The 16,255-nt window shown below is 33.7% G+C and overlaps 1 protein-coding gene and 1 long non-coding RNA gene across 2 annotated transcripts in view; one reads left to right on the top strand and one right to left on the bottom strand.

Annotated features, from left to right (window-relative positions):
- The window catches only part of LOC131154993 (magnesium transporter MRS2-3), a 33,608-nt gene extending 27,870 nt beyond the window's left edge, over positions 1 to 5,738 (bottom strand). Inside the window, exons 1-3 of the mRNA XM_058107864.1 lie at positions 5,236 to 5,738; positions 4,336 to 4,581; positions 4,105 to 4,233 (exon numbers count right to left, since the gene is read on the bottom strand). Of these exons, the coding sequence (XP_057963847.1) occupies positions 4,105 to 4,233; positions 4,336 to 4,581; positions 5,236 to 5,661 (801 nt within the window). The 5' untranslated portion in view covers positions 5,662 to 5,738. The remainder of the gene's footprint in view (positions 1 to 4,104; positions 4,234 to 4,335; positions 4,582 to 5,235) is intronic.
- A 2,901-nt stretch (positions 5,739 to 8,639) lies between these two features.
- LOC131154994 (uncharacterized) lies at positions 8,640 to 14,822 on the top strand. Its single transcript, XR_009136727.1, has 2 exons — positions 8,640 to 8,965; positions 14,538 to 14,822. It is a non-coding gene; the product is annotated as an uncharacterized LOC131154994 (long non-coding RNA).
- The last annotated feature ends 1,433 nt before the right edge of the window (positions 14,823 to 16,255 follow it).

A 16,255-nucleotide genomic window follows, 5' to 3' on the forward strand; every position in this document is an offset into this window, starting at 1 on the left:
GGGTTCTAATGAAACAAGCAAGCATTGGTTTCTTTCTTGTCGAGTGGTTAAACAACTTCTGTGTAATCTTTGTTGGCCTAACAAGGCTTAATCTCGTTTTGATGATAACAAACTAAGGTATTCTAATTGTGCTTTCAAGTAAAATTTCAGGTATTATCTTCCTTCAAGCACAATGGTTAAACTTGGTAAAGATTGGATGAAGTTCAACTTAAATTTACAAGTCATGAAGAAAACAAGTACACTAAAGTATTGACAAAGCTTGGACAAAGTTCAAACTTCTACACATGAAGACTTAGGATTTATTGTTGTTTAGATATTTAGAAAGTCTCATATAAGTACTCTTAAACTTCAAATTTGTTTATGAAGCTCTTAGGAATAAATATTGGACTTAGAAACCTATTTATAAACTTAGAAAATATTTTTATAAAGGCCAAAATTCTTTTCAAAGTAATACAAACACGTTTTGGAATCAGAAACATGGAAATAAACTGAGTCACAGAGTGTTCAGGCGCCTGAGTATATTGCTCAGTAGACTGAATTGCTACTACCAGTGAAAAAAAATCAGAGCAGTGCTAGTACAGGCAAATGAATGGAATTCAGGTCACCCGAACAGGGTCAGGCGACTGAACTCACGAGTTCAAGCGATTGAACTGCTATTGCTAGTTCTAGAGCACATATTTTAAATGGTTCAGGAGACAGAAGTTCGTGTTTTAAACTTACAAACTCCGTTGATTTCTTGCCTATTTTGAGAGATATGGTTTCCAAACTTGGGGAAAACGATAAGATTCTTTCCTAAGCTATATAAGGCTTATTATATGCACATTAGGGCACCAAAACACATCAATACACACTGATTATAATTTGATTTACACACTAAAAAGCTGCTGTGTGCATTCCTTAAGCCCAAATCTGATTTCTGATTCTTTCTTCTAAAATTCTCATTCTAAAAATCAGAAAACCATTGATTTCTTATTGAGCTTCATCTGCTCTACTGTGAGAGTTATTTAATTGTACGCACAATTGTATTGCTGTTTTTGCAAACTAACAACTCGGGGATAGAGTTGTTGCCTAGCGAGAGGGTGTTCTTGCTAGACAAGGGTCCCCACCTTCCAACAAAGAGAGGAAACTCCACCTATTAAACGGAGAGAGTAAGGAAAATCCTCATAGCAAGTTGGTTGGGACAAGAACGTAGGAGGGAAGCCAAACCTAGTAAAAAATTATTGTGTTCATCTTCTTTCCCTAACTCTCTTTAATTTCTGCACTAATCAACCACTGTGTATGTTTTAAACTTATTGGGAAAATCTGTTGAATGCTGAGATTTGATTGGGATCACTTTGAATAATTAAATCGGTTTGTTAATGCTTTGTATCGTTTAAGTTTCCGGTTCAAAATCAGACGATTGCTGAAACTCTGAATTGAACTTGATTGGCTGAGGTAAAGTTAGTTTTTGTGGTTTGATTCTTGTTTTAAATAAATACTTGTTCATTGTCTAAATTCAGATTGGATATTTAAAACTGCTGAAGGTAAAATTCAGATTGTGTTTTTCAAATTACATATATACTTAAGATTGCTTATTGGTATAGACGTTCGCTGATTAGTTATTGTGTGGTGATAAAGATTGTTAAGAAAGGTTCAAAATAAATCAAGCTTCTGCGCAATAAAATTTTAAATTGCCAATTCACCCCCCTCTTGGGACTTCACCGTGCTTTCAATCTTGTTGCCCTAGGTGATGAGATGCTGGTGTCTCCTGGGATGTCATTTTGACAATAAGAGTCAAGGGCTTAGGCAAAAGTGGTAGCTCATTTACAATTGTTCATTTCTAGCTATTGGAGGACTTCTCGCGCTCTTAACAATTTTATTTTTCCTCATTTCTTAATACATTTTTTCTTCTATCAAAGAATATATATAATTTATCAAGGTCAATTACACTTGCATATACAACTCACAAGTTGACAATTTTTATAAACTCCCTCATACTCTTTTCCTCCACCAATCCTAGCAAAACATTCAACTTGAATCAAATCACTCAAAACCAGTGCAGTTAATGATCTTTAACAGAATCATCTTAGATTCCTTTGTCTCATCCAACAACCTCCAACTCACCAATGCTCTCATTTTATTTTCATTTGTTTCTGTAAAGATTTGATTAAAATGAATGACCTAACTTGAAGATAGGTCTCTCCCTCTATTCAAGACACAAATTAAATACATTCTAATGACAATAATACCCTTACTAACTCTCACTAATTAACATACTAACACACTCAATAATAATAATACTAAAGACATATATAACCTTTAACACTCCCCCTCAAGCTGGAGCATAAATGTCAAAAGCTCCCAGCTTGTTGCAAATGAATTTAACACAAGCACCCCATAATGGTTTGGTAAACAAATCAGCAAACTGCATACCCGACTTCACATAGGTGGTTGTAATGAGCTTCTACACAAGTTTCTCCTGAACAAAGTGGCAATCAACTTCAATGTGCTTCGTCCGCTTATGAAAGACTGGGTTAGAGGCAATATGAAGAGCATCTTGATTATCACACATCAACTTCATAGGCTGAGAAAGCAAAAATCCCAATTCTTCCAAACAACGTTCTTCAACCAGACAAGTTCACAGGTAGTGTGAGTCAAAGCTGTATATTCTAGTTTAGCACTTGACCTTGTCACCACAGTTTGTTTCTTACTTTTCCAAGAAACCAAATTACCACCAACCAAGATATAGCACCTGGTGGTGGATTTCTGATCAGACGGCGATCCAGCCCAATCTGCATCTGTATATCCATGGATGTAAGTGTGACGCTTATCACGATATAAAAGACCTCTCCTAGATGCACCTTTGAGATATCTCAAGATGCAAATTACTACGTCCCAATGGTTTGTCCTTGGAGAATCTAGAAATTTACTCACAACACTCATTGCAAAAGATATATCCGGCCAAGTAACTATGAGATAATTCAACTTTCCAACAAGTCTTTGATATTGTCCAAGATTAGGCAGCAAATCACCCATATCTGACATTAAGTTGTTGTTAGGATTCATGGGTGTATCAACTAGTTTAGATCCCAACAAGCCAATTTCATCCAATAGATCAAGAACATACTTCCTCTGTGACACAACAATTCCGATACGAGATCTAGATACTTCTATAGCCAAGAACCATTTCAATGGTCCCAAATCTTTGGTCTAAAACTTAGTCTGTAGAAAAAGTTTGAGACTCTGAATACCTTTATCATCATCACCTATAAACATAAACAACAAGAAGGATCCTACCCAATGAAGTATGACGATAAAAAATGGAATGATCCACAGCACATTGTCGAAAATCAAACTCAAGTACTACAGCACTGAAATGACCAAACCATGCTCCGAGAGACCGTTCCATATAAAGCCTTCTTGAGCCAACACATTATGCCGGACTTCCCCAGAGCAACAAACCCAGGTGGTTGCTCCATACTAACCCTCCTCATCAAGGTCACCATGCAAGAAGGCATTTTTTACATCTAGCTAATGCAAAGGCTAGTGATAAGTAGTAGCCAACGAGATGAACAGACGTACTGATGTAAAATTGGGAATCAGAGAAAAAGTATCAGAATAATCCAAACCATACACCTGAGTGTATCCCTTAGCAACAAGACGGACCTTTAGACGAGCCACAAAACTATCAGGGTTGACTTTCACAATGTAAACCCAGCGACAACCAACCACAAAATCCTAAGTACCATTATCATGTAAAGCATTCATCTCTTCAACCATAGCATCCCTCCCCCCTTGAATGGGCTAAGGTTTCCGAATCAAATTTAGGAAGGGTAGTAGATGATAGAAGCAATGACAAAACAATAATAGGAGGGTGATAAGGAGTCATAAGAAACATAATTGGAAATGGGGTGTTAACAGATAAGGCAAAAGTCAGTTATGGGGCAATATCGAAACTATGGAGCTTAACTCGTTATCGTTCCCAGCCAAGGTGATCATTCTAGACCCAAAAGAAAAGGCTATCAACAAATTCTTTATTTTATAGCTCTCTACAACATAAAAGACACCATAGCCAAACAGTTCACATAAAAATACGAGGAATGCACAAGTGTAAAACCACCAAACCTTTTGAACACGTCCAGTTATTGCAACCAAGCGGCTTTTAATTTGACGGACTCGCTCCAAATTGAGAGTACTAATCTTTGAAGTCAGCTTATCTAAAGCTGGGTGAGCTTCTTGCTCCAAAGTCCTTGCCTGATTTAAATTTACGAGGAAACAACAGAAGCATAAATGAGTTCAATAATCTGGCACCATAAAACAGAAATACAAAATTTCAAACTGAAGTAGATTTTGAACCTCATTGTCCAAGCAACTACAAGCAGCCTCAAGGCATGCCTCCAATGCAACAAATTCAAATGGAAGAACCTTCAATGCATCTCTATCCACAAGATCTTGATTACCACCCAACTTACCATCCTCATCTCTCTCAGGCAAGGGCGGAAAACCACCAGAAAAATTTGAAGGACTGACAGCCCCCGACTGTGGGTCTTCCAAATCATACAAATTTGCCCATTCTGAATCATCACCACCAACCATACCCTCCTTTTCATCCAAAAACAAAAAACAAAAAAATCAATAAATATTTAGAAACAAAGAAGCTTCAGAAAAATTGTCCACTCCTAATTTTTTTCAAGTAATACTACTTTTATGGAAAGTATCACACTGATGTTGAAAAGGCTACTACCAGGAAGCTTAACACCAACCAACTACACAAAATCAAAGTGAAGGCCATAAAAACCTGGAGAATAAAAAGTTGATACATTCGAGATGTTATGAGTATGCTGTGTTTATCTGGGTCAATAATGTCAGCGTTTTATTTATAAATAAATAAAATAGCGAATCTTAACACTTGCTTACAATAAAGAAAGAAATTTTTTTATCCATGCCCATATTTTCCCTGTACTTTCCTATTACGACAATATCCCCAAGTTCCTAAATGTAATTAACACATTCAATTTCTATACAACAACCAAACATTCCCATATCCTAAATTACAGCAACTTAAGTCAAACATCCAAATCAAATTCCCAAATTCTTCACAACAAACAGTTACTCAACCGATTAACACAAAAAAAAAATTTAAAAAAATTGACAAATCATACAAATATTAAACAAAATCAACACAATAAACAGAAACTGCAACCTTTAACTCTGAATTCTACAAAATTCGAAAACAAACGAAGACAGAGAAAGTACCGGGATTTTCGAGTCGTGATGGTGACGCAAGATGCGTCTCTGGAGCTCCTCAACGAAGGGGATGACAGAGGGATCTCTGGAATTGAGAAGAAGAACCTCATGGGCAGTGATGATAGCTTTGATGTGTTCCAGGTTGATGACGATTGCTCGTTCTCGGCCCAGCACGGTGGAGGGGTAGGAGAGGAGCGGGTCCAGGATCCGGAGGTCGCGGGCCGGGAGACCCGTTCGCCGCATGATCGCGTGCTTCCCAGCCTCCACCACCTGAGCCTGGCCGCTCGAATCCAGCAGCAGCCACGCTCGCAATCCCACGCCCTTCTTCCTCAGGCCGCCCGCCGCCGCCGCCGCCGCCGCCGCAGCTGGCCGCACGGCGTCTGGGTCGTCCTCGGGCGCGGCGTCACCCGACTTCGACGGTGGAGGAACCCTCATGCTCTCTCTCTCTCTCTCTCTCTCCCTTCGCGCGATCTCGGTGATACTGTCACAATTTCGACAATACAAGCAGGGACACGTGCATACAATTCACCTACACAACTAGTATTTAATAATTTAAAATTTTAAAATTAATCAAATAAAAAGAAACTTCTATATAAAAATTTACATTTAAATTGTTAAAATCAATTATTATTATGAAAAAATAAGTTATAGAGAAAATTATTCTTAATTATGAAAAATGGCATAAAATTTGAAAATCAAATGCTTCAATTTCACGTTCAGAAAAAAAAAATAAAATTTAGCAATAAATTGGTATAGCCAAACAAATGTAAAATAAATACTTAATGAACCAATTAAATAAGTTTTAATGATCCTTTTTATTATAGAATTTAAAAAAATAAAAATATATGAAAATATGTTTATCGTTTTCATAAATGGAAAGGTATGTTCACTACAACAATTAGTTCATTTCCATTTATTGTGTTCTAGTAAATATATATATATATATTGTCATAGGGATGCGACATGCAAGCGATAATTTTTATAATGAAGTTGAAAGATTTTAATTGTTATTACCTAAGGAAAAGATGTACTAATTAATTGGTGTTCAAGTTATACCATTAGATAAAATAAAAAAAAAAAAGTATTGAATAGTTACTCAACAAAATCAATTGGTCTTGACAAATTGCACTATGAAAGAAAATGAAGATCTTGAAAACTTTCCACTCTACAAATTCAACACTATTAAGTTGCACGATATCTACACATTTATTAATCGTTAGAAAAGATAAATAAGTGAGTATTATTTAATATCATTAAACAATTTTCATAGTAATATTAAATAAAAATAATTTTTATTTATTTATTTTTTACATATGATTTAGAAATTATTAACTTGGTACTATATTCTTCTAACTGTCAATCATTACCTACATGTAATATGAATAAAAGATATATCATTTTGATTGATTTGAGGTGTATAATTTTAACTTGTTTATACTACTAAAAGATATATAACATGTGTTGCATGTGATTATATGTAAATGATAATGTAAAATATTTTTATAATTTTTAATGAATACTAAATATATTTTCAAGATGAATTAATAATATATTATTATAATATATTTTATAAATATTAAAATGTAATATTCAAAGCTATCCACAAAAATTAATATCTATTCTATACTTTATTTTTTAATTTTCTCCATCTCATCTTGACGTGTGTCCCCGACACGTGAGTATCTGCCCAACGGAAGTTTTTTTTCGGATTTATCCTTTTTTTAAAAAAATATATTAAATAATATATTTTTTGAGAAAATAATTTTCAAAATATTCTGACGTAATCTCACTACTTGAAGTAGCGAGATTTAAACAAATCTCGCTATCACGTGTCATTTCGGGAATTATTTTTTCAAAAAAGATATTATTTAATTTTAAAAAAATGATAAGTCAGGAAATAAATTTTTTTGTACAATAAATCAGAAAATAAATTCTTTTAATATATATTTTTTTAAAATGATAAATCGGAAAATAAATCTTGTGTGTTATAAATGATTCCAGAGTAAGAGGTAGGAATCAAAATATAAACAAAAGGGAAAATCTCATTTTGCATGCGGAATTGGAATGAGATTTTCAATAAGCAAACATTGATAATGAGAATCAATTATTTAAATTTCAATTCTTATAATCTCAATTATCAAGCACCACCCTAGTTTAGTTGTGAAAACTATTTTTTATTTCTTATTTTTTAAAATTATAAAAATTTTAATTGATTTTCTAATTTTTAAGATTCATATTAATTAGCTAGAAAATAAATATTTTGTTTAAAAAGTCAAAATAATTTTTTATTTGTAATTTTTAGATTTTTAAATAATTATTAAAATAATTTTTTAAAAAAATTAAACTATATAAATTTATATTTTTTATCACTAATTTTGGATTTGAATTCACAATCAAAATTTAATATATGAGTACATGCTCTCAAGTCTTAATTAACAAAACAAGAGTTAGAAATCTAAAAAACAGTAAAAAATATTTGTTACCTTTTCTATATGAATTTAAAAAATTAAAGAATGTCATTTTTAATTATTTAAAAAATAAAAGTAGAACTATTTCTACAAGAAAATAGTGTCAAATTTTTTATACTGTTCATTTATTTTTTAAAAAAATTTCTAAAAAATGAAAAATTCGTTATTTTTAAATATTTTTTAAAACTAAAATTAAAAATTAAAAATATTTTTCACAACTAAATAGACCCTTAATTTTTTTTTAAGTTTTCATGATATTTATTTTTACATTTAACTGATGATTAGAAAGTCATATATAATGACAATTTTTATATTTTGAGAAATATAACATTTTAAAAAATATGACACTCTTATCTTTATGCTCACATATGACAATGCTCAAAAAATATGAAAATTTTAATTTCATACAACTCATGAGAATCTTATATAGAAATGTTATTTTTTTTATGAACCAAATAGACAAATAGATATCGTATATACATTTTTTATATTGATATAAGACAAATTAAATAAAAATATTTCTCACTTATCCCATTTTTAAATCGTTCTAAAAAGAATCTTTAAATCTAGTAACAAAACAATACTTTTAAGCAAACAAATTTTTAAAAATATATTAAATAGAAAAAAATAGATATAATTAAATAGGAATTTTCTTTTCTTCAAAAATTTATTGTTCCAAAAGTAATAAGAAGGAGAATTAAATTTTGTTTTATTGCGCAGAAGATTTATTTCTCAATTTATTATTATTTTTAAAAATATATTCAAAAAATATATTTTCTGATTTATTATGCCGAAAAATTTATTACACAAAAGAATTTATTTCCTGATTTATCATTTTATTAAAATATATATTAAATTATATTTCTTTTGACAAAATAATTTCTATGATACGTGGCATGAATTGTTTTCCCAGGTATTACTTAATATATTTAAAAAAAAAAAGATAAATAGGGAAAAAAACTCTGCCCACGAGCTCCTCTCTTCGCAGTAGCAGTTTCTGTCCAAGCTTCCATTGTTGGGCGGTATGGCGTCGCATCTGCAACTCACCTACTCCCAAATCCGATTTTGCTCAATTGGATTCGGACGACAGCAACAAGATGTGCCATTTTTCTATTTGACGGTATGGCTTTCTGGGCATGGCTTACCTACTCGCTAAGGTTCCATTATTCTATTCCTCTTCGGACGTTGTCAAGTTTCAATTATGGGCTTCCTTCGATTGTGAGGGGTTCGGAATTCTCTCATCTCTGGGTGGATTTTTTCTAAACAGCAAGGTTATTATTCTCTCTTTATAGTTGTTTCATTTTTTATTTCTCCACGCTATTCATAGGTATTTGGTTAATTAGTTCATCATCTAATTTCCACCATCTTCTTCTTCTTCCTCTTTTTCTTCGTTCTCTTCTTCTTCTTCTTCTTCATATTATTTGATGTGTTCTTCTTAGTTGATGGTTGATTCATGCATCTGAGGTCATGCGTGTTTTTTGGTGGGTTTTATTTCTCCTCTCGGTTCATTCAGAGGTTTCTGATTGCTCTTTATGAATTTGTTTTCGAATTGGGGAATTTTAGTGATTTTTGTTTTTTAACCACAAGGCTAAAATACCCTAAATCAATAAGCTAAGATTATCAATTTATCATATTTTATTTTCACCCAAATATTCTCTTGCTTTTCAGTTGCTATGAAACAAAAGTTAAATAAAATCAAATTACAATTTCATTATTGCTTTTATTCCTCAAGATCCCGTTGGAATAGCAGCAGCACCCCCAAGTCCTTAGCCTTCTCTTTTGCATAGATGAATGTACGCAGTGTATCTTAGCCAGTGTTGGGATGGTGCTTTTTAGAGTTCCTCAGTGACTCCAAAATGCAATCCTCTATGAAAGGCTGAAACAGTGCTGCCGAAACCTACCCTAATTAAGTAAATTAATTACGCTTGTTTTGGATTCTGATTTAGGAATATATGGGGTTCCATGGAGACTTGCATGAGTATAATTGTTTGCATAAATTAATAAACAACCCATTAATCCATAAGATAAAATTGCGCATAAAACAAAGAAAAAGAAGCATGCATCTCATACTTATAAAATTTCCTAATACAGCAGATAGCTGTTTTCCATTGTAGGTTTCAGCTGGTAGAGATGCATTAGTTCCAGTGGCATTGGCTACAATAGGAGGGTGTAAATTAAGAAAATGACAGGTTTTGCTAATATTATTGAAATTTTGTTGTAGTGTTGAGATGCCATGGCACAATATATTCTGTTTCAAATGCATTACAAAGATCTCAAAAACAAATTTACCTAATTTCCTATTCATTTGCCCTCTTTGTTTTTCCCCTTTTTTTTTTTTTTAACACAATTTGATATTTGGGTTGTGCTTTCTATATGTTCTTTTAATTTTGTTGTAGTGTTGAGATGCCATGGCACAATATAATATTCCATTCAGTTTGTTTTTAATTTACGAAATCTGGAATGTAGGTTCTGCCGTGTATGTGTTCCTTTAATATGTTCTTGTTAACAATTTTAACATATTGCTTTTAAAAGACATTATCTTTCATTTATGTAATCATTTCTATAAATCAGATTATTCTTTTGCAATGTGAACTTTGCTTTTTTTTTTGTTTCTCATTTTAGTTTTAACACGATTGTGGTTTATTTGTTGGGATGCTGTAAACAAAATTACAGAGATCTAAGAAATTAATTTAATCTAATTACCTGTGCATTTGCCCTCTCTCTATTTTCTTGCCTTTTCCCCCATTTTTTTATTGCGTATATATAAAATTGATTTCCCCCATGCTTTTTGCATATTGCCGAAGGTCCAAATTTTCTATTCTTCATGAAGTGTATAAGAAATTTCTTGAGTATTGGTTCTTGATATATTTCTTTATTGTAAAAAGATAAATACGATCTCCTTTCCTTTCAATCAGCCATTCTATTGTTGATCCATTCCTTGCCTTTAATTTAACTTTAACTATGTGTTTTTTTCTTTTCTTTTCTTTTCCTGATTTCAGCTCTTAGGTTTTTTCTTCTTTTAATGCTTTTTCTAGGCTGCCATTTTAACAGAGATAGTGACAAGCTCAACTTTAAAATGTTTGCTTCAAGTCACAACCGAATCATCTGCTGCATTCTCAGACGTGTGAACTTTTTCAAGTAGTAGTTCACCAGAAGCAACCAGTTCCTCCATCTAGTGAAATTGCACAGCTACGTGCTTTGTCCTCGCATGATACACCTGGTTCTTCGCCCAATGGATGACACTCTGACTATCACAATGCAACTAAACTCTACCTTGTTGGATACCTAACTCCTTGACCAATCCTATTAGCAACAACGCTCCCTTGGTAGCCTCAGCCACTGTCATGTACTCCGATTCAGTAGTAGATAAATCAACAAGTGATTGTACCATGGACCTTCAAAAAATAGGTCCTCCCACAAGGGTGAATACATACCCTATGGTAGGCCTCCTGTCATCGAAGTCCCCTGCATAGTCTGCATCCATATAACCTACCACTAATGGATCATCCTGTTGTCTGCTGAACATAATGTCATAGCCTGTTATACCCCTCAAGTATCTGAAAATCCACTTGACTGCATCCTAGTGTTGTCGACCCGGATTCGAAAAGAACTTGCTCACCTCACTGACAGCTTGTGTCAGGTCTAGTCTTGTATATACCATAACATACATCAGACACTCTACTACACTGGCATAAGGGACCTTTTATACGTCACAAATGTCATCATTCTTCTTTAGGCACTGGGCGGTAGACAGCCTAAAATGATTTGCTAATGGTGCACTCACCGATTTAGCATTTGCTAAACCTCTCTAACATCTTCTCCACATAGCTTCCTTGAGATAACCACAATTTCCCTGCAGCTCTGTCCTTGTGAATCTCCATCCTAAGAATCTTCTTGATTGTACCCAAGTCTTTCACATCAAACTCTTTACTCAACAGAGTCTTCAATTGGTTTACTTTAGTCATATCCTTTGCAGTAATCAGCATGTCATCAAAATAAAACATTAGAAATATGAGTGAACCGTTCTCAAGACTCCTCACATAGACGCAGCAATCGTACTCACATCTACTGTGGCCAATACGGATCATGTAGGAGTCAAACCGTTTGTACCACTACCTTAGAGACTGCTTCAGCCTGTAAAGTGATTTGCTCAGTTTATAAACCAAGTGCTCTTGTCCAGGTTGGAAAAACCCTTCTGGTTGTGACATATAAATCGGCTCCCCCAAATCACCATAGAGAAACGTTGTCTTTACGTCCATCTGCTCCAAATGCATGCCGTAATGTGCCACCAATCCTAACATTACCCTCATGGAAGTGTGTCTGACCACAGGGGAGAAGATTTCATCATAATCAACTCCTTTCCTTCATAAGTATCCCTTTGCTACTAACCGAGCCTTGAAATTCTCTTTTCTTTTCTTTTTTTCTGAAACCGTTTCTTTCTTCTTGTACACCCACTTGCATTCTATCGCCCTCACCCTCTTCCCCTTGGGAACCTCTACCAACTCCCACGTCTGGTTCTTATGCAATGACTCCATCTCATCCACCATCGCTTCCATGCATCCACTTTTCTTTTGACTGTGCATCGCCTACTGAAAAGTAGTAGGATCCCCGCTACTAGTGATAAGTGCATAAGATACCAGATCATCAAAATTGTACCTGGGCGGTGGCCTGATAGTGTGTCTGGGTCCATCTACGGCTATACTACGATGCTGCTACTCTCCTGAGCTAAAACTCTTTGCGTCCTGACCATTGTCATCTCCACCTTGAGTCTATAACTCCACCTGCACCACACGTTTATTGTTGTTGTAGTTTCTAGCACTTGTTTTTCTTTTTCTTTCTGAGTACGTTGTAGAGACCCGAAAAATTAAATTAATAAAATAAATGAAAGAGAAGGAAAAAAGGGAAAGGAGAACAGAAGTGATTCGTCGATGAACTCAAAGTCCTCGTCGACGAATGTACCTATAGGTCTCGTCGACGAAGTACACGTGTCCTGTCGACGAGAAGATACCGAGAGTTTTGAGAGTTTTAAGGAAATTTTAGGTTCATCGACGAAATAGCCTCCTTGTAGACGAAGTGCCTTCATGGGTTCGTTGACGAATTACTTGAACTTGTCGACGAACGCCAGCCTATAAATAGTGGAAACCCTCATTTTAACATCGTTTTCTCTCTCCTCTCACTCTCTCTCTCTAGAAAATCGAAACCCTCACCTTCTCTCTTCGTTTCCGACTTCGTTATAGCCCGGTTTGACAATCGGGAATCACCACGAGGTTCCTAGGAAGATTATCTGCAACCTAGGCGGAGTAGATTTTCATATTGGAGTTTCGGGGCACCATCACAAAATCAGGGTAAGCGAGATACTTTAAGGGTTTTAAAGTTAATTTGGAATATATAGAGTTTAGGGATTTTTGAATGATAAATGTCTGGGAGTTAAGTTGTTTTACTTGGGAAAAATGTGATTTTTAGGCTTTTGAGTTATGAACGCTAAGAAGCGTATGATATATGGTGTTAGTGGACCTCTCAGTAAGTCAGGTAAAGGGAATAAATTATAACTGTCTTTTCTGAAAATTATAGGTTGAGAAATATGAGAAATTGAAATATGATATTTTACTTGAAATTTTATTATGATCTAAATATCAGATGAAATTTGTGTGGCTTATGATTTATATTGAGATATGTTTAAAATTGGGTTAATGATTTACCCTGAGAAATATGGGTTTATGAAATGTGTATTGATATATAGGATTTGAAATGTGAAAAATAATGAAAGTGATATGTATTGAAATATATATCTTCTGAGAAATGATGAATATGGGATATGGAAATGTTTAATTGAGAAATGTGAGTAATTTGAAATGATATATATATGTTACTATGAGATTAAATGAGTTGTGAATACTAATAAATGATTTCTAAAAAATGGACATTGCAATGTTAATGCTATAATGAAAAGTGATGAAATGTGATTACTGATATGAAAATATGAGAAATGAATACTACGATATGTTTTTATTACCATGATTATATAGAAATATACAAAACTATGATTATACGGAATTTTATAGAACCATGATATACAAAATATAGGATCATGATATACGGAAATACAATTTATACAGAGCATAGAGCCATGGCATATAGAATACAACATTACAGCTGTAGAATATATAGACATATAGTTATTATAGCGTCATGGCTATATAGTTGATACAGAATCATGGTTATACAGAAATACAAAATCATGGTAAAACAGTTAGACTTATATTGAAATATTATTATACGGTGTCTGACCTAGATGTAATGCAGCAGTTTACAGAGCGTGGTACTGTTTTGTTACAGTATAAACAGTGCAACCATATGTCTCAAATAGAATATGGTACAATTGATTGTGCTCTCGAGTAGAGTTGTTAGCTCCCTGGCATCCGGACCAGGTGGAGCGGGTCTTTCATGCTACAAACATCTAGACATGCATACAGTTAGGCTAGCACTAGAGGGTCAACCAGTGTTTAGCCCCACCTACGGGTCACACAACCCAGTCATGAGGGAGTAAGTCATGACATATAGCCATCCAGGTGGAAATTTACAGATTTATGTTTATGTATAGTACACACAGAAAGTAAAAATTATGTATTATAGATAGAAGTAATTTTGAATAGATAACTCAGAAATTTTTATATTCTATACGATATAAGCATGTGTTATTATACAAATGTTTTTCTTGATGTATATCATATACAATTTTAATTAAATGATATGTTGTTAATTAAGTCATATGCCACACATTGGTAATAACATGTTTCTCCTTACTGAGAGGTGTCTTACCCCCAGCATTATTAAACATTTCAGATAATCCAGAGAGGCGAGCAGGGTCGGCTCAGAGGTAGAGGTGGTGTTGAGTCGGCGTAGTTTTTAGGGTGAGTTTTGGGTTGGTCTGTGGAGCACATAGTATGTTGGGACTTTTGGGAAATGTTATGTATATATGTGTATGGATACAGTTAGGTATATAGTACTCTGCTATTGTATTTTTGGAATATGATGGATATGTATGTACTTCTGCTGCTTAGATGTTATATGCAATGCACAGGATACCACGGTCCCACTTCGGGCCGTGATGATGTTTGCTATGCTCAAGCAAGGTATCAGAAATTATATATATTAATATAGAAGGAAAAAATGGATGAAATTTTAGGTCGTTACAACCTAGCTGGAGCATAAATTTGATTTGAGCAGTTTGGGCACCATCCCAAAATTAGGGTAAGTGGATTTTTAGGTATTTCCAGTATTACTAGTTTTATCTGAGTCTAGATTTTGTGTTGTAAGGGAATATACTAGTATTTTGTGAAATAAAATTAAGGTGTTATGATTTCAGGGTTAGAGTGTTTTTGGGACCCTACAGGCATGGGTTGAGGACCCTAGTGGATATCTTTTCAGAAGTCTAGGTAAATTATAATTTAAGAAATTACAAGTATGCAGGTTCAAGAAATATGAGAGATGATCTTTTAGGGAATTTAGTGATTTGCTGAGTAATTTGTATATTTGTATTATTTCAGGATTTTGAGAATAGTACGCTATGAATATGAGAATAGAGTTGGAGGCGAGCCTCCCAACTAGTTAGGTAAGGAAAATATACTATGCTAGGAATTTTAGTATGATTATCAATAAATTATATGTTTTACCAGATTATTATTCAGTTCACAAATTATTAGTATATCATAAAATACAGATTTCAGAGCATAGGAATTGATTTATTTAGTTGTGTGGCATGAGCACGTAACAGATCGGTATAGTATTTATACAGCTTTCAAATATCATGTTTACAGTATATTAGTAGAAAATATCTTTATACAGTTTTCACACTATCATGATTTACAGTAATTATGTACAAAGATATGCTTTATCAGATTGTACAGAAATATGAATTACAATGTTTATATAGACAAATATTATATAGTATTTACAGATTACCATAATTTTTAAAACTTTAAAGTCATAACACTATGATATTACAGTTTATACAGTTCAAATATTACAGATAAGTTATTATAGATATTTCAATTCAGTTATTACAGTATTTTCATATCAATTTACGGTGTTATGGTTATTTTGGAATTATTATGAAATAGAAAGATAATACATATAGTGTATAAAATATTTAACTGAAGTGAATCAGTTAAAGGAACTATTGCATAAGGAGTTTGACATGAAAGATTTTGGTTCATTCAAGAAAATACTTGGGATGGAGATTCACCAAGACATAACTACAGGAAGGTTATGGTTATCTTAGGACGGTTATGTATAGAAGGTGTTGGAGAGGTTTAGCAGGACTGATGCAAAATCGGTGTGTACACCTCTAGCGAGTCATTTAAGTTGTCTATTGCAGATTGCCCAAGTATGGATGAGGAAATCTGGGACATGTCAAAGGTCCCTTATGCTAGCGCTATGGGGAGTTTAATGTATGTCATGGTGTGTACGAGGCTAGACTTGGCACATGCTGTGAGCGTGGTAAGTAAGTTTCTTTCTTATCCAAGAAGACAATATTGAGAAGTCGTCAAATGGATATTTAG

Source organism: Malania oleifera, chromosome 5, assembly GCF_029873635.1.
Source record: "Malania oleifera isolate guangnan ecotype guangnan chromosome 5, ASM2987363v1, whole genome shotgun sequence".
NCBI classification, from domain to species: Eukaryota; Viridiplantae; Streptophyta; class Magnoliopsida; order Santalales; family Ximeniaceae; genus Malania; species Malania oleifera.